General features: G+C 35.2%; 1 protein-coding gene across 27 annotated transcripts in view; it reads right to left on the bottom strand.

The window, feature by feature from the left end:
• The window catches only part of FUBP1 (far upstream element binding protein 1), a 42,869-nt gene that overhangs the window by 18,358 nt on the left and 1,650 nt on the right, over nucleotides 1-22,861 (bottom strand). For 4 of the 27 annotated variants that reach the window (XM_030493920.1, XM_030493921.1, XM_030493919.1 and 1 more), the window contains exons 3-22: nucleotides 21,948-22,010; nucleotides 21,048-21,086; nucleotides 20,654-20,693; nucleotides 19,760-19,809; nucleotides 19,596-19,667; nucleotides 19,265-19,322; nucleotides 17,614-17,776; nucleotides 17,426-17,524; nucleotides 17,233-17,334; nucleotides 16,459-16,561; nucleotides 16,274-16,374; nucleotides 15,635-15,776; nucleotides 14,298-14,458; nucleotides 13,261-13,415; nucleotides 13,094-13,173; nucleotides 10,253-10,381; nucleotides 9,511-9,585; nucleotides 4,948-5,093; nucleotides 2,351-2,398; nucleotides 1,281-1,420 (exon numbers count right to left, since the gene is read on the bottom strand). In XM_030493920.1, the coding sequence (XP_030349780.1) occupies nucleotides 1,415-1,420; nucleotides 2,351-2,398; nucleotides 4,948-5,093; nucleotides 9,511-9,585; nucleotides 10,253-10,381; nucleotides 13,094-13,173; nucleotides 13,261-13,415; nucleotides 14,298-14,458; nucleotides 15,635-15,776; nucleotides 16,274-16,374; nucleotides 16,459-16,561; nucleotides 17,233-17,334; nucleotides 17,426-17,524; nucleotides 17,614-17,776; nucleotides 19,265-19,322; nucleotides 19,596-19,667; nucleotides 19,760-19,809; nucleotides 20,654-20,693; nucleotides 21,048-21,086; nucleotides 21,948-22,010 (1,832 nt within the window). In that variant the 3' untranslated portion in view covers nucleotides 1,281-1,414. Of the gene's footprint in view, nucleotides 1-1,280; nucleotides 2,399-2,477; nucleotides 3,364-4,162; nucleotides 4,533-4,947; nucleotides 5,094-9,510; nucleotides 9,586-10,252; nucleotides 10,382-10,710; nucleotides 10,785-10,973; nucleotides 11,750-12,406; nucleotides 12,468-13,093; nucleotides 13,174-13,260; nucleotides 13,416-14,297; nucleotides 14,459-15,634; nucleotides 15,777-16,273; nucleotides 16,375-16,458; nucleotides 16,562-17,232; nucleotides 17,335-17,425; nucleotides 17,525-17,613; nucleotides 17,777-19,264; nucleotides 19,323-19,595; nucleotides 19,668-19,759; nucleotides 19,810-20,653; nucleotides 20,694-21,047; nucleotides 21,087-21,947; nucleotides 22,011-22,861 lie in introns of those variants that run through there. The other 23 variants (XM_030493916.1, XM_030493937.1, XM_030493938.1 and 20 more) reach the window with 21 other exon arrangements.

Below are 22,861 nucleotides of genomic sequence, written 5' to 3'. Positions count from 1 at the left end.
CAGAGAACACTTTTCTCAGGACGAAAAGGCATTTCACATGCACGCAAGAGAAATATTTGTGCATACATAAGAGTTTTATAAGCTATTACTAGGGAAGAGGGAATCCTGTCAACTGTATGCTTTCTGAAAAGCCCAGTCCTCCCTTCCTCCCCCCTCTTCCAGAAAAAAAAAGCAAAATAAAAAGCTTCTAGCATGCAATGAAAAACATTACTTTAGAAGAGAACAGGGGAGAAACAATTTCTATCATCCCATAAAACACCACTAGTAAAAAGACGAAATACTTGAAGATAGGTTGAGGTTGTGCAAGTGAATAATGATCCTCTCTGCCTGGACAACTTAAAATATATGACTTACGATAAAGCTAGACTGAAGATTATCCACCTGACATTTTATTTCATGTCCTGTTGAAGTATAGGCTACAGAAAGTGATATGAAAACACTTTTACTACTTTGAACATCATGCTTTCCTTTTTCAACTTTCTGTACTCTTCACATTCTAAATCTGTGGGACTCTTCAGGGCAGGGAGGGAATGCAGGAAACATTTAAAGACACCTTTTGGACAAGTTAATCACATTTCTAAGGAAGTCCAGTCATGTTTTTGGATCAGGACAGCTCCAATAATCTGTTCCTGTTCTCCCAAGAACCATGAGCTCGGAGACAAAGTTGAAAAAATAACACTATGCTTAGCAAGAACAGCATGCCGTGTAAGCTCAGCAGTGAGAAAGCTGCAAGTCAGTACACCTCAAATGCTACACACAAGAACATCTCACTTTCCACACACTAGCAACATTCAAGTGGCATTTTCTTCTCTTATCTCCTCCCACTGTCTAAATTTAAAATTGAAAGACTGTTCAAGATATTTCAGAACAACAGTTGAAGAAAAAAGTATCATGTAAAAGGAAGTGAACAAGTGACTCGCCCCAACACTAAATTCACAGTATCAAAATCCAAATGGTACACACCTAACCTTTTCTCACGTCAAAAATGAAGTTACATATTAAACTACAGATGAAATATTAAGTGGCTTGAGAAACTGAAGCACAACTATTAATTTAGTTCAAAAACTCAGTATATCTAAGCTCGGCTGTTCAGAAGAATATAAATTAAAATAGATGGTTTATATTATTAAATCACAGTTTAAAAAACTTAACAGATTATGGAACATTTATGGTCAAACAATAATACTTTAAAGAATGAAAAGTGATCAGAACAAAAATTATACCCTACACCATTATGTATGGGATACATTTCAAATCTGTTATGTTTTTGCCAATTTTACCTTCTACATGGAGCCCTTCTATGGTCCATGCTCATCGGCTCACCAATGGCATACACTCAAAGGATTCCTCTTTACTGGTAGTAACTATCTCAGGACCTGATTCTATGAGCTATGATTTGGTGCTTGCAGCATCTTCAGCACTGTGTGTGAAAATGAAGGCAGTATTTTTGAATATTTTTCTTTGATGTACAGATAAGCAGGACTTTTGCAAGAGCAGCACATTTCAGAAACAGAATAATCAACAAAAAACCCAAATAGATGCTGCTTTACATTAAGCTAAAAAAAAAACCAACCAAAACCAACCCCAAACAACCAAAAAACCCCAACAAAACCCAAACCAAAAACCTGTACCAGACCATCTATAAGACATACAAACATTTTAAACTATCAAAATATACAGCAATTCAGTTAAAGTATCAAGAAACAGGATACACTGACTGCTATATAGATAAAATATTATTTGCTGTTAACATTTAATTGGTGCACATGCTTTTTCATTTAAAACATACTAATCTCTGAAACTCCAGAATCTGTTTTCCTACCATGTCAAGGATGAATAAGCAAACTAAGTTATCTAAAAATTCCACTAACACACTATAACTGTTAAGACAAGTTATCGAGTTCAGTGATAACAACAAGATGCGATATTCTTCATATTTAGGTCTCACGGGTTTAAGTGGGAACAGTGCCCTATTATAAAAAACATTTGTGAAGGCTGTTGACGTTTCTAACCAAAGCAATTCCTGCATATTTTAAAGGTTTTGATTCTTTAATTGCAACAATTACCTATTTGAGGAAAAATAACAGAAATTACTTATTCTGATCAAGTTTAATTACTGCAATCTACTAATCTTGTCTTAAAAAAAATAAAGAAAAAAATACATATTTACCTAGAAATATAAACAGTTGTTTAAAAACTTAAAGACTTTCCACTGAAATGGAACCGTGAGTAACAATGCATTTGGGGAAGCAGCAGATTGCTTTTCAATACACAACCACAAAGATCTCACAGGGACAACATTAATGTACTGAAATATATTAATTTATATACTTCCTTAGGTTGTGCTTACCTGTTGCTTTTTTGCAGCAGAACCTAAGGTGGAAGGTCTGGGAAGGCACTGTGAAGTATAAATAATTGCACTGTTTGCAATTAATAAAGATTTTATACCTTAAATGAATCAAAATCAACAGCCTCCATTTTGTGAATGATAAAAGAATCCAGTGAATTTAATTCTGCTCAGTTTAGTACATAATAAATGCACCAATCTATAAGGTTATCTACAAAATACCATGCAAAATATCTGAACTATTAAACTTCATAACCTACACTAAAGATATCAAATGCTGTCCTAGCCTTTTTTAAGCTACCAGAGTAATTCCTAATTGTAAAACGGATAAAAAGAATTCCTTCTATTTCTACAGCACAATACATACATTGCTAATTACTTGAATAAACTACTTCAGTTTTCAAGCCTTAACTTCTGTGCAGCCACCCTAAAAAAAATTATTCTCAAAGCAACAATACGGTGTTCCAAAAGATAAAGCAATTTAACAGTTATAGAATTATTTAAAACATACCTACATCACTATGTATCTGCAAACTGTCTGAATGCAAAGACAACTTCTGTCTAACAACTGGTTCCAAAGACTTCAATGTTACGATATGCATACTTTAAAACACTGAACAATACAGCTGTCTCAGGAGTACTAATAAAAAAAACTATTACTCAGATAAAAAGAAACATGATTTTCTTTAGCTATTGCTGAACAGTTCAGGAATACTTACCCAACAAAGCTCATATTATGTGTATGTGCATATATATACGCAAACCTATGTTTCTGAATTAAGAAGCAATTATGGTTTCCTAGGATATCAGCACTGTATTCCAACATAATAGTCACACAAGTACGGCATTTTCATTATGTGGAACATTGACAAAAAGATACTGTTGCAGTTCATCAATTTGTCATTCTGATGTACTTACAGTGCAATGCTCCTTGAAGGAACAATCAAGGATGATACACAGCACAGTCCTCCTCACCCCTATAGAGCTAGTTCTATACTGGCTGGATCAAACCTGCACTTCAACAGACAATGGCAAGACAGACTGTATTGCATGTAGTCTAATATATGCAAAGAGCCAATAAATATGCAAAGAGCAAACATAGGATTTCAAGAGAATCAGATTTTTAGTATGAGCATTAGAGCAATAAGAAGTTTCAAGTATATATAAAAAATATTCAGTTGATTCAAATGCTTGAGTATTTACAAAAACAGAAGTTATTTGCTCTGCAGGAAGTTCTCAACCACTCCCCATCACTCAAACAAAACAGCGTTTTAAGGACAGATGCAATTTTTGTAACTACTATGCATACCACATTGACTTTTCTACACTGAATTTTTAAGTGGACTACTTTAAACTGAAGGCTTAAGCACATTACACTTAAAATAACTTTTATAACTAGTCTGAAAAAATCCATAAAATAGTTACACAGGAACAGTTTTGACGTATTCCATTAAGAACAAAAATTATGTTATAGCAGCTGCACAGATCTGAAACAGTGGTCATGTATAAAAGGAAATTTCACTGTTAATGCAATGGAAGTATGCAAAAAAAAAATCGCTGTCTTAAACACATGCAGTTTTACTCAAATAGAAAGAAAATTAAGGTATCAAGATTACTGGTGCTAGGCAGCAAAATACAATGAATGAAAGAGATCCTCCACCTACAACTATTCTGCAAGATGGGAAAAACATGCTAACGACAAGTTTTCAAACTCAACAAGGTTTCATGGGGGGAAAAAAAAATAATCTCATTTGTGTACAGGTACCTTGATTCAGCGTTGCAAATCAATCCTATAATTCTTTATATACCCACATATCCAACTTACCGACACAGGAGGTTTCATATTATTTATTGTAAAGCACAAAACAGGCATTTAAAAGTGATAAAGTATACATTGAAAAAGTACATTTATATCACAAAGCATTGACCACATAATTGCAAATACATTTGCTGGAATGTGTACATCTACACTAATACTAAAAACAAACCATTTTTCATTTCTACACAGAAATATTACCTCCTATCAGTAGTGATAGATATTTTGTACATTTTCAAAAACACTATTTTTTTTTAACCAAACAAAATTAAGATCTTCATCAAGGCGTCTGCATCCATACATTTAACAAAGGTTTTTTCCCCCACACAATGAAGCAAATACTGTATTGTCCACTTCTTATTATTGGCCCTGTGCAGAAGAGATACATAAGAGATACACAAAAAGTTAAAGAAAATCCTTTAAATCGAGCTAACTCAGGAGTGAAGCCTTTAAGAAAGAAAAACTGGTTAATGTAAATGGTGGTGGCTTCTTGCATGGTTTTCAAAACCCTGGGAGGAAGAAGTTTTTCTTTAAAAAAAAAAAAACAACAAAAAAAACCAACCAAAAACACAACCAAAAAAACAAACCCAAAAACATAATCACCAAACACATGGATAGATACAGAACTTGAGTAATCAGGTAAACAAGGTAATCTATTAATTATTCTGATAGTTACTTTGCTAGAAAAAAAGATGCATACTCCAAAGATAACAAAGCAGGAGACATGCAAAAAAATATAACCACTGAAACAGAAGCCAGCCAAGAAACCACTTAAACTTTATACCTGTGGTGCTGGAGGATGTTGTGGCATTCCCTGTGGACTTGTCTGGGCATAATATGCTGCCTGTTGCCTGTAGTACTCAGCCCATGCTGCACTGTAATCTGGCTGACCACCCGGCGGAGCCCCAGCAGGGGCAGGAACTGCTTGACCTACAAGAAATTATAGAGCTTGGTTGTTGCAATAGGAATGAGAAAATTTCAAAGCCTCACTGCCTAGCAAACATCACGTAGCTTCTTGTAATATTCCTCCATGGCTTTAGAATAATCTTGTGGCTGCCTTTTTTTACCTAACCACTCATCCTATTATTTTTAAGACAATGATTCCCACGTAAAGCAAAATTAAGGAACTGTGAGGACAGTTTTTTCCACCTCTTGACTCGCATTCCAGCGCAGAAGTCTGCTGACTTAAACTGACCTGAACAACCAGTAGCAATTAAATTAAAATACAGATCAACAGGCAAGATTACTTTCTGTAATCCACCTAGACTGACTTTATCCTACTGTACAGAATGTATTGTTAAATTCACCAGATGCCATTACCCCAACTCATTACCCCAATTGTGCCCTCCTTAATGCAATTGCTAGGTTACTGCAGATTACATTTTTCAAAAAGAGCATTTGTTTTTGTAAACATTTACTTCACCAAAGAATACAGTCCTGAAACTTCTCCTTCCAACCTTCATTCAAGTTCCTATTCTCTAAAAACAGCATGTATACATATATGCCAGTTTCACAAAACAAGATACAAAAGTGTATTTATGTTTCACAAAAACATTGTGACCAGAGAATGGGAACAGCTGGCAAAGCAGTATCCTGAACATCTTCAGAATACAATCTTCCATTTTCCAACCGTCTATACAACTTACAGTTTTTCCACTTACGCTGTAGATATATTAAAAAAACCTCTCCATCACTTTTGAGGTTATAAAGTAAGGCACTTAATTTCTTCGAATTTTAAGAGCTGAAATAACATTTTACAATTTACCACAACTTACAATTTATACTTTTGAAGTTATTTTACCCAGAACAATTATAATATGGTTACAAATTGTCCCAGCACATACTATTAGTTTGAGGTAATAATTTTACTTACTAATAATTTAGCTACGTCGTAACTGTCAGCAAAGCTGAATGTCAAAGCTAAGGCTTTGTGTATTATGACCCAAGAATCTTCTGACATTCAAGAAGGCAGTACTGAAATTTGAGTAACAAACCAAATATAGGAAGTTTAACATCTACTCACAAATGTCAAACTTGTCTTCTCTTCTGAAATGGGTTAATAAAGATTCAAAATATTTTAGCTGCATCATTCTCCTACTAAGTACTGCACGTAATTCTGGAACTACTCATGGAGTTCAGCAGTTTAGTCAGAACTTCCTTTCAGTGTACAGGACTGCACTGAAACAGTACATGCTCATTAATATCCAGATACAACTGGAACACCAACGAACAAGATTGATGTACTATGTACAAAAGAAATACAAGAAACAGAATACCTCCCCATTAAGGAAGGCTAGGGAAGAAAATGCTGATGATTCTACAGGTCTTCCACTACTCAAATCATCATCAATCATTTACTAAAATAGAACTTCATGTTCAAAGGGAGCTGTTATCCTTGGGAGATTTTTAGGACCCAGTTATGCAAATCTATTTCAGCTTGCCAGGAAAACTAAAAATACTATGTCTCCAACTCCAGGTAACAGCATCTATTATGTCTTCAAAAGCCAAACTATTCTGTTACCTGGTAATACTCAAGGGAAATTACAAACAAAATTTTCTGAATTTATCAAGTAGGGTACCAAGCAAATAGTCTGGATCACCTACAAGATCCATGTACAGCAACCTAGCAGTGTACATGAGTAAGTTTACTAGCTTTCAGTTTTATTTTTAATTGTATTTGCTACTCATTAAGTCTCTGACAAAAATATCAATCTGAAAAAGGAGATGGACATTACCACTGTATTTGTGAGTAGAAAACAGGTTATTTTCTAGTCACTGTTTTGTATACTGTAAAAAATTGGGAAGTAGTCTTTGTCAACAGCCAAGTCATACTGCACCAGTAAGAAGCCACTTTGGAAAACAGCATTATGGTTTTAATAGGAACATTCAGGGGTGCTTTAGTTTACAACTCACTCATACTTAAAAAAACATGAGAAAATCCTGAGCACCAACTGCAGTATCACATCTGGCTCAGTACTGTCACCCTCACAAGCTTGCCACATGGACTATTAAAACAGTCTTCTTCAGCAGCAAAACTAAAATTGCTTGGGCGCAGCATGTTCCAAGCTTTAGTTCAGTTCCCCGTAACAGCTGTTCGTGTAATTATCTGTGCTGTGAAAAATCTGAAAGAAGACTCAAGAGTGAGTGACTTGTAATTCTTACCTTCCCCTTTTATATTAACGGAGACAGAAGCTAATGAGCAGAGAAGCATCACAGTAAGTACTATAGGAAGCACAACAGTAGAGGCTGCATCTCAGAGCCTGTAGATCACACAAACTTGCGGACAGACAGCCTTCCTGTTCGTCAGATTTTGTACTACTTAATGCTGTTAAGGAGGTGGGGAAAAACTCCATTTAGCACTAATTCAATTCCCGGTGAATTCTTTGCCTTTCAACCTCACTTTGTCAGTTCTTCCCCTTTTCTAAGTAGATCCTAAAACAAACGTTATCTTCCATATCAAGATTTTCAACATGCTGATGAATCAAAAAGTTCTCATAAAATCATAGAGTAGTTTGGGTTAGAAGGGACTTAAAGATCATCCAGTTTCAAACCCCCTGCCGCGGGCAGGGACACCTTCCACTGGACCGCATTGCTCAAAACCCCACCCAGCCTGGCCTTGAGCACTGCCAGGGATGAGGCAGCCACAGCTTCTCTGGACAACTCATTCCAGTGCCTCACCACCATGATTTATGTCATGATTTACACAGTCTCAAGCTCGTAATTTACACAGTCAAGTTATACAGGTCCAGATATCAAGAGTTCTCCTCCAGTAAAGAACTCAATTTGAACTAGAAAAAGAAAAGTCAACCAGAACTGCATTTCTGTTTTTCCTCTTATTTGATTGTTGACTTGGGATTTTTAATATTGCATTTGAAGAGCTATTATTTACATCTCCAAGTGTCTTTTTTGGGTTCACACTCCTCTTTGGACTTGCTCCCAGAAACTCTATCCCAACACCTTATAACTAGCTATTTAGTTCAAGCAAATGCAAGACTAGTGCGACGCACTTTGTTTTCCAGAAACAGCAAATTAGAAAGATGGCAGAGCTCCTGCCAACAAACTACATTGTTCTTAAAAAAGTAGAAAAAACCCCTTCACAACTTTGCATTGAAGAATGTGAGATAAACACTGCAAACTGAAAAGAAAAAAAAAGGCCCATCACATCTTAAAAATCATGTGTCTGGGAATTCCACTGCAGTTTTCCTAGTCCAATACACAGTTCTCCAAGTAAGCCATCATTACACATTTTATGTTTAATTTCATCACTTTTGCTGTGCCAAAATAAAGAACAATATAGGTAGTTATGTCTTCGCAAATTAATTTGAGATCAACCTCGTAGAAGGCTGGCAAGAACAATTAGAAGTGCTACTAATCTTGGCTCCAAATGCTTAATATTCCATGAGAAAATAGTGTGCAGTTGGAAGAGGACAACTCACCACACCTCCCATGCAAACAAGGAAACAAAAAATCCAAACCAGATGCTGCTACATGTCTGGTCAAACAGAGATACCAGAGAAAGCACTGGCATTCGCAAGCCCACTAGTCCTCAGTATACAAATCTACATCAACGACAATATCCATGGGAGGACACTGTGGACAAAAAACTGACCTGGAAGACATTACCATGATTTATAAGATAATAGAACCTTCTGCCAATGCATCAAGACCATATATTTTTTCCTTATTCTGACAAAAATAACTTAACAAGCAAATACCTTTCAGTTTCATAAGCCAGGTCAAGCAAAATATATTGAAAAAGCTAGCAACAACATACAACCTCCAGTTTAAACACAGCTTTTAAGTGCTGCAAAGCAAATACTATTTAAAAAAAGGGCATGATGTAAATGAAAGCTAGTTATGATGCTTCCATTACCTAGAACACAGAAAGCAAGTTACAAGGGAAAAAAAAAATTATGTTATGAGCATTAGGAAACAACTACCAAACAGGTTCCTGAAGCAGATCAAAACTGAACTCCAGAACTTCTGAAATATACTTTAAATATATACTTAAAAATACCCAGATTGAAGTATTTAAAAGATGTTGTTTCCCAATGATCAAATACAGACATCTCAGTAGGTATGAACTATTTTTTGCAAAGTTGACAACTAGCATGAATACAAATAAATGCCTTAAGCACAACACAATTTTTAAAGTCTGTTTTTCTGCAGGGTTCAGGGCCTTTAGCAGTATATTGTTCAGAATACATGTGGATTTTTATTTTTTGTGCTTAAAAAAAACCTCCAAAAAACAACAAAAACCCAAACAACAACCCTTCTTATCAAACCAGATACACAAGTCTCCTAAAACATTCTACCATGCAACAACAGAAAACACCCGCACACGTACCCATTTTTTTGTAGTACTCTTCCCAGGCCTTGGTATAGTCAACCTGCCCTGCTGGTGCTGGATTTGGCTGATCTCCTGAATTACATTAAAAATAGTCAAAATAAAACTACTGGGTTTTGTTTCATGCACAGAACATTTTACAAATCATGACATGAATTTTTCAGTAACAATCCCAAATAACATAGTCCAAATCTGACACTGTAAGCCTATGTGGTACAAACTATTACAAATATGAACCATTTGTAAAAGACACGACAAACAAACAAAGAAATGTTTAAAACATTTAGCATGTTTTCAAGATTCAGGAAATGCACACCACTCACAGTACAAAGTACTACCTAAAATTTAAGTGGTAAGCCTCATCCAGGCACAACAATTATACTAATACAACTAAATACCATAATTGTAAATGTCCTAAAACCACTGAAGTGATGAAACTGCTTAAGCAAATGACAACAGTTTAGCTCATTTCATTTTTACTTATGACTGACTGCAGCACACAGATGTTAAGTCAGCCCAAGTAGCAGCAAAATTCTCTTTGGACTAAGTTATGAGACAAATATAGTACCCTTATTACTGCTGAAATTAAGAACACAATGTTGAAGGCTGTAAGCAATAGTTTTACAAGAAAACCAGCTACTTTACAATGAATTTACCCTATATATGAAAACAACAACAAAAAAAAAAAGGGGCATCTACACCCCCACCAATGAGAAATGTATCCATTTTACTAAACAGTTACCTTGTCCATTAGTTTGGGTTGTAGCTGGTCCACCAGGAGGGGCTGCAGGTGGTGGCTGTGCTTGCTGCTGATAGTAGTGAGCATAATAAGCTGCCCACGCTGCTGAATTGGGATCTGTTCCTGGCTTACCTATGAAAACATGACATAAGCATTTATAAAAAGTAGTATGAACGGAATGCTATCCTCAGTACTCCTATCTCCCTCCAAGAAAAAAGTCATCTAAACCAAATAACCATGTACATCCTATTAAGTATCTCTTCTTTCTAGCACAAACAAGCGTATTGCACGAAGTGTACTTCCACAGGACTGATGAGAAAGTTGTTCTAGAACCCTTACTACTAAAATGCCATTTATTAATTTTTTAGTATGACAAACAGCATCAGATTTTCAAGATTATTTAAAGAGTCACGTTGCTAAATGGGATCAACAACGAATCATTCTAGCACCAAACAATTTCAGTGGTTTTACTTTCGTCATAACCTCACACTAATGACACTGGCACAGGTGGAGGAAGGATGCCAAATACATGTTTCTGAAACAGAAGAATACAAATCTTACTAGGTATTTGTAATGCTTAGCAGTTTTAAGGTAACAGTAAAATACAGAAACACAAAGTATTTTAAAAACCTGAATCCCCATACATGGCTATAAAGCATCACTGTTTGCTTACAGCTTTTTAGTATAACAAATAATAGCAACCCCTGCATCTTCTGCAGCTATCTCCATGCTTCCCTTACTTTTAACTACATCTAGGTAGGCCAACGATGCTGTTTCCTAAAGCCTTATTTCTGTTTTTCACATATAGCCTTTAGGAATGGCTTATTCTTGCCAAATCACAGAGACTGATTACATTACCAGATTGGCAATCCACAAAAACTGAAAGTCTATTACTGGAAAATGTTATGTTTTATAATACAAACAACATCCTTTAACATTATTGGCATCCTTAAAAGGATAAAAATATCTGCGAATAAATGCAGCCAATTGAGGAAAGAACTTCACATAAGGACACAGACACAACTGACACTTTAAAATAACTACACGGGAACCGAAGCGTATTCTCTCCAAACATAAAATAGGTTAAGGCAGCGACTAATAGAAGATAAAGAACTCCCCATAAAAGGCATCAGGGAGAAAAAAATCCACAATACATTTCCTTTAATATTTCATTCAGTATTAAAGCCAGATGTAACCACTTAAAATGCACACATTAGTACCAGCATACAGAAAACAATGTTAACACAGTTTCCTTTTTAAATTGCACTGCTTCCATCAACAATAATGCATTTAAACTATATTCTAAGGTTACCTGCAAGTATCAAATAAGTCACTGCTCCGTTCCCCCCCTCATTCCCCTTAGTAGCTACTTCTCTAGAGTAGAAGAACACAGAGCTGGATTGATTAAATTTCCAAAGAAATATGACTGTAGTAACTAGCTCCACTTTCACGTGACAAGAGGCAAGCATGGTTCTGGAGAAAGCACCTCTGAAAAAAATACTAAAATAACCCATTTGTTACACTGAAATGACCAACTAAGTGGAAAACTGTACAAAACTCATCCAAATAAATGCTAGTTAACAGAAACAACAACTTGAACTGCACAGAGGAAAATGTCATTAGATCCTTTTAAGAGGAGTATTTATACAAAAACTGCTTATAAAATCACCATTAAGATGACATCAAGGTATTTGCCATTTTCACAGATCTTTATGTAGGTAAATTAGAAAAAAAAAACCCAGTATGAAAAAGGCTGTAACATTTTGGGATTAAATGACACTTTTGGTATGCTAAGACTTCAAGTCAAGTCACTTTGAATCATTCTACTTTTAAGTAATACAACAAACATTTTCAAATATTAAACTGAATGCATGCAGATCGAACTTTTAAAAAAGTTTGGGAACTGAAACCAGAGATGCTCTTTGCTCAGAAAGGATATATAAAAGACTTGAATATGAACAGAACTCTCTATAGATTGTAACATCCCCCAAAGCCCTCCCTTTCTTACCTATGGAACTTGTGTCAGTATCAGCAGCTATCAGAAATATTTATTCCATTTATAGCAAAAATAAAATTGACATCTTCTGGCTGAAGTGCTGAAGATCAAGCTCTACCTCAAACAAATGAGGTACAAGTGACTCAAGCATCTAGCCTTACCATGCCTTCCTTGACTGCAGTTCCGTTTCCCCATATGCTCTAGTCCAACCAAAGGATGTAACTTAAAGAAAAGCAGGATACTACAACTTCGGGAAGTTGTAATTAAGTAAAAACTCCCAGTCTTGACAAAGATAAACGGAAATAGAAGAAACAGATTCTACAAAGATGGGTTTCAGAAGAAAATACAAAACTATTAGAAGCAAAAGCTCAAAATACACAATCCTAACTAGTTTTACTGTATTAGCAGAAGTTTTATCCCTCAAAAAGGACTGAACAGAATACATTTGTATCAGGCTCTGAGAAGCAAACCTCATAGAGATCAACAAAAGCTAGAAATACGTAATATAGCATAAATTGTGCAAAGTCAGGATCAGTGAGATTGTAAAGGGCAGTGCTTAAAATAAAATACAAAGTCATTGACCATCAAAGAAAACATATCCTCATTAAAGAACGTTTAGTGAAGAAGCACATTCCAACTTTAACAACTGAATTTCAATGTCTCACAAGCAACATGTGGAGTGTAAAACATATATAAGCTGACAATCAGTAAAGAAAAGCCTGAAGAATAGGAGCTTTTTCAGATTTACCAGCATAACACAAATGAACTGTGAAATGTACATACATGTAAGGACAAGATGTATATTCTTTAGTATACTCACGGTACAGCATAACTGAGACATTTCTTACCTGGATCTGGTGGGTTTGGTGGCTGCCAGTGTGGGTAAGCATTTCCCCATCCTTGTGGAGCATATGGAGCTGGAGGACCACTATAAAAGATCAAGTCACACATATACAGTGAAAGCCAATCCCAGGGTCACCCTACAAAAAAGGAAGCTAGCTGAAGCAGTACTTACTGAGGTGCAGGGCCTGGAGGCCCTGGATTGTAAGGAGCTGGGTTATATGGTCCCATGGGAGCACCAGGACCTGGTGGCCCAGGAGGTCCATGTGGGCCAGGAACAACACCATGGGGTCCATGTGGAACAGGTGGACCCAATGGATTTACTGGACCCTGTAACAAGAGTAGCACACAGAAGAAAATGAAAGCTGATTTTTCATCAGTTTAGGATAAATCTGAACATTTCAGTAATATAATCTAAGAGGTCTGTTTTTAAATAAATTGTTTTTAAATAAAGCCATTTAAATAAAACCATTGTTTTGATTGTTTTCAAATAAAACCATTTCTCTGGAGAAATCAGTCTTCCTATTTAATCAGGCTTATGGCTAGTTAAAGAGTTAAAAGCAGCCGTGGCAATAATAGCAACTATTATTTCAATTCTTTTTTGAGGAAATCAAGAGTTTACAAACAAACATTGATTTTTTCCACAAGTTGCATTAAAAACCCCACAAACCAAAACAAAACTATCAGGGTTTTAAAATAAACTGATACATCTAAATCTGGCTAATCTTACTAATTAAATCTGTTTGTAAGATCAGGTACAAAAAATAGGCAGTAAATATGGTTACATACATACACATGTAAACAAAACTGCAGTCATATTGAAGAATGTAAACTTAGATTAAAACTGTACCTAAACATACTGAGACTGAAAAAGTAAACACAGAGTTTAGTAGCTTTAAGAGTATCAAGTTTATCTTTGAAGTCATCCAATTTTTCATTATGCATCAAGTGGGCATCTTCAAGAACACATCATTAAAACCCACACTGTATTACACTGAAGCAAGCAACTGTTTCTTCCCATATCAAGTTTTTGCTTCTTTTGGTACATCAAGTTATGTTTCTATTACTTTAAACCCAGATTACCATTATTACTATCATCAATTTATTACCTGATTAAACAATTTGGAAGTGAAATGGAAGAAAAGTCTCCACAAAGGAGACTTGCCTCCTGTTTAGTTATGATAGTAAACCAATATACAGTTATATACTCACTCCAATCTTTTCTTCTATAAGTTGTCGTGCATAATCTATTTGCTGTGGTGTTCCACGGATAGTAAACATCTTCATGTTTGGATCCGCATTAGGTGGAGGATTTCTTTGAAGTTCTATTCTAGCACCAGACTGCTGGCTTATACTTTTAATAGTTTCACCACCTACAATGTAACATACAGCTTTTATGACATGCATTAAATCAAAAATACTAAGATTCAAATCAGAGGATGTCACATGCATGGAAGCTGAAGATAAAGAAGTGAGAAGGCACTTCTTATGAGCTTACAAGAACATTCTAACAATTTTAAAAAGCGCCTCTTCAGTCTAGTATAGAGCTCTGATTGTAATAAACTAGTAAGAAGAAATTATTTTTTAAAGACCACACTATTGTTACTCAGAAAGAACAGAAAAGAATCCCTACAATGTTGTCTGGTTTTTTCATTCATGTGAAGATGGAAGATTAGACATAAATAACAATCAATAGCCACAATCATGAGTAAATACAACCTTAAAGCCCAATCTCCCTATAAAGCAGTAGGCAAGCACAGATGACAAAAAACACCCAGAAACTGACCAGATAGTGAAGTACAAATATTTTGCAGTGCACTCTACCCAGAAAGTTAAATTCCCTAAACTAGTTCCTCCTCTTACAGGATCCTGAGACATTATTTCTACCATTAGTAGGCACAAAGTTTTCAAAACAGGGGTCATTTGGCATTTAAAACAAAAAAACTCCTATGACAACAACAAAATCAACCAACCTTCCAGGTCAAGAACTGAACTATGTCAGCCTATCTGTTGTGTCTGGTAAACACATTACAAGCAGAAGACTAAGATAACTTGAGTGTTTCCTTTAGAAGCATATAATAAATTATTTTTAAAACAAAATTCTTTGAGAAGTAATTGTTTTAATAAACATACAACTAAGAAATTGTTCCAGGATCCCATAGTAAAGTATGTTCACTGGAATATGAGAAAAACAGGTTTAAGAGCGAGATACAGATGCAGTAATATAAGCTAATCAAGCAGTATCAAATGCAACTTAATTATATCATCTAAGAATCTATCAAACACTACCAATGCATCTCAGCACTTATTACTTTAAAAAGTTAGATAAATTTATTTGGTCTTGACTTTTAACTACTGAGGTGTTTTGGTGAGGAAAATCTGAAAAGGGTATTATGAGTATTACAATTTAACAGTATTATGTTGCTCTACTACATATGCAACTATTTCCCAAGGCTTCTCTTGAAACCTCTCTCTAGTATGGCTATTTGTACAAATAGAAAAGCTGAGAGTTGTTTTAGCTACATATAGATACGTGTAAGATATATTGCCTTTGCCAATGATTAATCCAGTTTTGCCAGTGGGAACAATAAAATTGAATTCCTGTAATCCACCAGGAGGACCCATGTTCCAGTTGCCTTGGCCTCTACCCCTTCCTCGACCACCAGGTCCTGGGCCACCAGGGTTACCAGCCTAAAAACAAAAGCAACAAATCTTCTATAAAAAGTACTGCAAACAAATTGTTAAGACAAAAAACATTTACTACTCATAGATTTGAATGAAAGATGACGAAGGAAAGTATATAGAAGCAAGTAGAAAGTTTCACATGTACAAAGACGTCATTTCTGCCTTCAGTAAATGCAGCAGTGAGGCCCATCTCACAATAAGCATTTAAAAACACTGATTACAACCAAAGGTTAACAGTATATGAGGTATTAATACAAGATAACACAAAAAGCAGTTCTAAAACCAGTCAGATCAAGAACTGCCATGAGTCTCAATCAGTACTGTCGTCCTGACACTTGCAAAACTGTAACTATAAAATCTAACATTCGTATTCCAGACTCAACTTTGAAGCAGATTCAAATGACACCATTATTTTCTTTAGTTACACACTCATTTTTAAAATTTTAATGTCTTTCAAGAAGTTAGGCAGGAGATTTTAAACAGTAAACAACATATTACTCAACCTGAACACTTCGAAGGAGATCTGTAATAATTTCTGCAGCATGCTGACATCTGTCAGGAGGCCCTGTGATTTGGGCTATCCTATCTGGAGTTGTTCCATCATCTGGAATAAAAATGAACTATTCCAGTATATGTAATCCAGTAAATTTACACTCAATTCACAGAAGCTTATGAACATATTACCAACCTGGCTTGAACTGGATCCTAACACCAGCATCATTCTGTATCTTTTTTATCATCTCTCCATTTCTTCCAATTACAATACCTACAGCAAACCGCGGTATTGGAACCTTAAGGAGAAAAAAATAATTCAAGATATCAATGATGCAAATCTTCCTACCAAATTAACAAAACTAAAGGGTCACATATTAGAATGGTAAACTAGAACGGTAAACAGCTCTATGCCACTTTATTTAAAGTGTGATTTTTTTTTTTTTAATATCAAGTCACAAGGCTAGCAAAAACTGGATAAAACTATCAGAGAGATCCTATGCACAAGTTCTCATAGTGGCAGCAATTCCTTTGATTGTGGGTATTATGCTTCCCGCAATCGAAGAACAAAAGTCCTAATGGGCCTAAAATGCAGATTCTAGCAGATGAAGCTTTCAGCCTCATTTCTGATGAACAGTTACATGCTCATGACTTGCACAATAAGTGGACTTAAATACCCTTCTTTAAATGCCAAACTCCAATTTCTATAATAACATTACATATTTGGCTATAAAACTTATCTGCTTATTTGATGAAAAACTCCAGCTAGTTGAAACTGTTCAGAACTGCTGGTAATGTAAAGTGAATGCTACACACCATGAAGTTGTAATTTCAGCAATGAACAAGTAATACTTACATGCCACAACCACTTTTGGAATCTGGTTAAAAGCTTTCAGTGGTATTACCCAGCTTTACATTTTAAATGTTAACATCTCAAAATACAGTGAACAAGTTTTTCAACCATGCTTACGTCTATCCCTTCATTTCCTCCTATTCTTGACCCATATTCGTTGCGCACCTCTCTAAAGCCACCTTGATCACGAATTAACTCCAGCACCATTTCCTTGGCTTGCTAAAAGAAGAATGAAAGTTTATTTAGGTACTTTATTTAGGCAACATCAGAATGGATTTAAAAATGCTCCGAATTCTGACGGGCTCCTTACTTGAACTTTATAAGGGTCTCCGGTTATCCTAAGGGGCTTGTCTGCACCAGTGTTCTGTGGACCGTCTTGAATCATGACCATTTTGACACCCGCCCGCTCCTATTTGACAAAAGGGAGGTCAATACCCACTCAAATCTAGATTAAAGGCTATCACATGTTTAAAAGAGGATACACACACACATACATACCTGTAATTGTTTAATTGTCTCTCCACCTTTCCCAATAACTAATCCTGCTTTACTTGCTGGAATCATAATTTCTTGGACTGCATTTCCAGGTCCATCACTATGATGAAAGCCAGGTGCAGGTCTTCCCTTTTCAACTATCTGATCAAGTAATCTTTTTGCCGATCTGTGAAGGAATATATACATTTATAAATACCTATTCCTACAAGTGTCACTTGCCCACACCTATTCTGCTTGGACATTTTTATTTTCTTAATTTGCAGAGTTTCTGAAGAAGAAATATAATTACTATCCCTAAGAAATAGGAGGCAAACTCAGTAAATCTGCAAGCATAACTTAAGAAATAAACTGCAAGATTAACGTGGTAGACCTAAAACCACCCCAGTGTCAGAATACAAAATGTGGTTCTTCACCAAACACACCGTTGTCCCTGAATACAGTTACACTGATCAAACCTTAATTCAGAACAAAAGATGGGAAATGTTGTCCTTTAAAATATTTTTAAAAGTCTTAATTAGAAGATTTATAATTGTTACAGTTTACTTTTTTAGTGCATTTAAAAAAAAGAAAAAATCACTAGAGAAAGCATTTTCCAACTTTGCTTAATTTCGGTAGTAATCAGAGTAACCTCTAATTTGACAGTAATTTAACTGTACCAACAGCCATTCTTAAGGCAGATCTGTTCTATGTTAACTTTTATAAAAAGGAAAAAAAAAACCCAGGACTGTAAAATAAACCTAGGTTTAACACCAAGTACTCTGATAGCTGCTGCTTGATTCAACATGCAAAGCAAGCACGTATGTACTTGTAGCCATTACCACAATAGTGAACAGAAGGAAGTATATATTCACCACACGGGAGTTGCCATCAGAGTAAAATTGTGATTACAGTATTAACATCAGTTAAAAATTCTTTCCTATAAGCGAGTGGAATAAACTATAAATAGAAAAAAAAAAAAAAATCCTATAAAGGAATGACTTCATGAATGCTTGGCTGCAACAGAAGACAACAATACCCTGCTACCTTCCCAAGGGAAAAACATGCAGCTGCAGGCCTTACCTGCAAACCCAAACTGGGAGCAGCTAACATAAATGAGGTAGTATCAAATACACTACTACACTTAAGAACTTTCCTAGCATAGCCAGGATAAGGTGGTCTTTTAAGTGGTTATATGACTTCTGTGCCAGTAAAAAAACAATATCAAACAGAACATTTTCATTGCTATAATCCTCTTCCCTGAACACAGGAAGGCAAAAGTTAACTTTGCTGACAGGCATTACAGACATCACTTTCAATAATTGTTGATATACATAAATTTATACAAAAGCCATTTAGGAACTCTGATGGGCTGGGCTTTGAGTAACTCCTAGTCTTACACATTACTAATTTTTCACATTTTCCCTGTGTATTATCTACAACAAGATCTGGACTGAGAAAAGTTGAAGTTTCATATATTTGTCTTAAAATTTCAAGTATGCTGAGGGCTTTTTTTTCTTATGCATACATTTAATTGTCCCCAGACTGCCTCTTCAATAGAAGAAATTGTTAACTATCTAGATATTACATTTTGATCTTAAAAAAAAAAAAAAAAAAAAAAAAAGAGGTAAGTGTATTGCACAGCTAAATATGAACACATGGAATTTATTTTACTCACTGAACAGACTCTGGTGTTCCAGTTAGCATACATGATCTTTCAGGCAGGCCTCCACTATCTACAGTCATAAAATAAAACCAACTTATCAGTAGTGTTAAGTCAGAAAGAGATTATGACATCAAACATAACATATGAACTACTGGAATTCCACAGAATCATCAATGTATCACAATAATTTTGCATTTCTTTAAACCATGACAATTGCCATTAGCACAAAAGATTAAAATACACCTTAAATGAAGGTTCAGACAACTAAAAGCAATGACCAGCTTTCTGAACTTTCTACCAAAAAACCCCCACCAAAATAAAGAATAAAAACACAAATAGTTACCAGGTGCAATCTGTATTTTACAGCCAGACTCTTGCTGTATGCGCGAGATCTGCTCTCCACCTCTGCCAATTACTTAGAGAAAGAAAATATCAAAAGATTATTTGTATTAACAGCATCTGCTAACATTCCTCATCATACTACAATGCCACATCCATACTACTTACTGAATCCAACCATCCCATCTGGAACTTTGTACTCTTCTGTCATCACAGACCTACAGATAATGTTAAATCAAACAAAAGACACTGACCATTTGGAGACCAAACTGGCATTAAACCTATATATATCCTCCCATTAAACTAATGAAACCTACTGCCCCCATTATCATCCTGGCTTTCATGTCTCACATCGACTTTGAAAGTTATGCAAGCAAAGTACTAAGTAAACTGACAATAAACAAAAGTGACCATGAACAGTTCAAGTATAATATGAATTGATCTGAGTTTTCCTTCATCCTCTTTACCATTAAAAGATGTGAGGTACAAAAAAGGTAATGTATCATTTTAAGTTTCATCTGTATATCCATCTAAGTATGCTGAAAATACACAATTTCAGCATCTCATATATCAAAACCAGCCAAAGCATAATGATCATAGTTGGATATGGTTGTTTAGGGAAGAAATGAGTGGAGAAAACTACTACACTGTAGCAAAAGTAACTGAGAAATATGCTGTGTTAAGTCTGAACCCCCCTTTTCGTTTAAGGGATAGTGCCAACTCCTTCCCCTTCAGATCTGCTTCTAATTTCAGGTTATGCTACCTATGCTCAAGTAGTAAAAACCAGCAAGGCATTTTCCTTTTACTAAACTTGATGTACAGCCTAGGCTGCAAAGAGAAAGAGACAGCAATATACATGCATTTTAAGTGTTTGCCTTGGGACTTGTGAAACTAGATTTCCACAGATCACACAACTACAAAGTCATTCCTTACGCAATCATGCTAGTTTTCAGGGAAGTTTTCATTGAAACCACTTAAAAATTAATCCAGAAAAAATTTCCTGCAACTGCTTTCTTTCAGTAAAGAGGAAAACTGTACATAATATGTAGTGTAAACTCTTACCTTTGTTGTTGATGCATTGGTGGTAGCTGATTTCCAAAAGCTATAAACAATAATCATTAAATTCAAATTAGTAGTATAATTTATAACTAAGCTTCCCCTTTGATAATAAAAATTAACTGCACCAACTTTTGCCCAAGTTGACTTTTAAGAAGTGTTATCAAGAGTTTTAAAAATGGCTAAAAACATTCTCAACTGCTGCTAACTATATGGTCAGTTTTACAAAGCAGACTCACGCTGCTTCAAGAAAATAAGACATAAAGTCCCAGCCATAAATTTGGTATTACTGATTCAAGCATCACCTACCAGAACACCACTTCACATTCTTGTTCTGACAACGGTACACTTGTTTATTTTTCCTGTTTTCCACCCCCCCAACAAAATAAAAATTACTTACAGTCATTCTGAGGAGCAACTTTCTTAGCATCTGGTTGATCTGCAAAATTAAGATTTTTTTAATTTTTTTGGCCAAAAAATTCAAGAAGTGTTTACACCTTTTAGTGTGAATCGTAACTTTCCAGTGTATTTTAGTCCCCCTTTCTTTTTTTTTTTTCCTTTTTTTTTTTTTTTTTTCCTCCAATTTCAGGGAGTTGATCATCTGAATAGAAGAAAGAATCTCACGAACACTCAGCACTTGGTTAGTATAGCTGAAAAGATGTTAGGTTTCTCCATGTATCTATTCAGTAGTTTAACAAAAGGCAGTTTTCAGAACACACTGTAGATTGTTCATAGTTACCCAGTCACTGAAACTTAACTAAGACAAGGAACAAAGTTTAGCTGTTGGTTGCTCAAGCTAATGATGCTTCTATAGTTAAAAAGAAAAAAAAAAAAAAGAAAAAATCAAACCCATACAAAAATCAACAATGATTTAAAGAAAAAAAAAAAAAAAAAAAATCTTGACAGTGACCACATCTAGATCAAGCATCGGAAAATACAACAGTATCACATGGCAATGCAATCTCAATCTGAATGTCAATATGAAATTCCTATCCAAGTATCAAGCATTTCATAGCATAAAACTTCAAAAAAAAGCAGATTCAAAGCAACTACATCACCACCATCCAAATCCTTTCTGTACAGTAAAGGAATAAAAGGCATAATTAACCCCTACCTGAAAAGGTAAGACTTTGGATGCTGCTTTCCCACCCCAAAATAAAGGTTATATGAACCATCATAATTTATGTGTGGCAAAAACTCAAGACACATATTCCAAGAAATATTTGTGTCAATCCAGAAAGATCCACTAGTTTATGTCATGTTTACATACTAAACACAGGTAATAAATAAAAATTCCTGCCTTTAAAAGGAGAGGGCATTCCCTCCCAGTGTGTTGTACTGCTCGGACTTGTCCAAGAGCCATCTACACATAAAATAAAAAGAATACATTACATATATCATCTGAAGCATCATTAGCTCATTTTTGTATATTAAAAATCTCACTGTTAATAGAAAAAAAAACTTTATTACACAAGAACTCCTGATATTAAGCCTTAGTTACATTCTGTAGACTGAGTTTCAATCCTCTTAAAGGAAAAAAAGGCATTGCTCTTTTGTGAGACCTAGGAGAACATTGCAACAAGTTCAGAGATTTCTTTCCACAATTTAGCCAGGATTCTGTGTGTATATTCAACGTACCAAGCCCTGTTAAGTTCAAACTGGCTGCTTAGTAAGAGAAAGACCACACACACATATTTCAGGGGAAAACTTTACTGCAGTATAAGAAAATCCAAAAAGCTGCAAAAAAATTTAAATATGATTTTATCAAGGATCACACATGCTACAGGCTTAAATAGTAAGACTAAGCAAAAGCGTCTGCAAGGTAGAAAATTCACTTTCCTGTCTTTTTTTAAAGTCCTATGCTTTTACAATGAAATGCAATAGTAAAGTATATGAAACAATCAAATTTAAGGAGTGAGCACTTCCTACTCCAATTGTAATTTACGAACTGTAATCTGCCCTACACAACTACAAAAGACTTAAACGACATACCTGTGTAAGCTTCTCAACCATTTGCCTTCCCCAACTCCCCCGGTATACATTTTCCTCTTTACAGTGTTTAAACCAGTTTAAAAGTATTTTAAAACAGGGTTACATTCACTTCAGGCTAGAGCACGATGGTTTAGAACAAATTTCCCCATTAAACCGAAAATGAAAAAGCATGTAATGATCTACAAAGGGGACAAGATGTTTTTATGCTGTGCTATGTGAAAA

Source organism: Strigops habroptila, chromosome 8, assembly GCF_004027225.2.
Source record: "Strigops habroptila isolate Jane chromosome 8, bStrHab1.2.pri, whole genome shotgun sequence".
In the NCBI taxonomy this organism is placed as follows: domain Eukaryota; kingdom Metazoa; phylum Chordata; class Aves; order Psittaciformes; family Psittacidae; genus Strigops; species Strigops habroptila.
The sequence above is the reverse complement of the archived record's forward strand: the minus strand, read 5'-3'. Positions and strand labels throughout refer to the sequence as shown.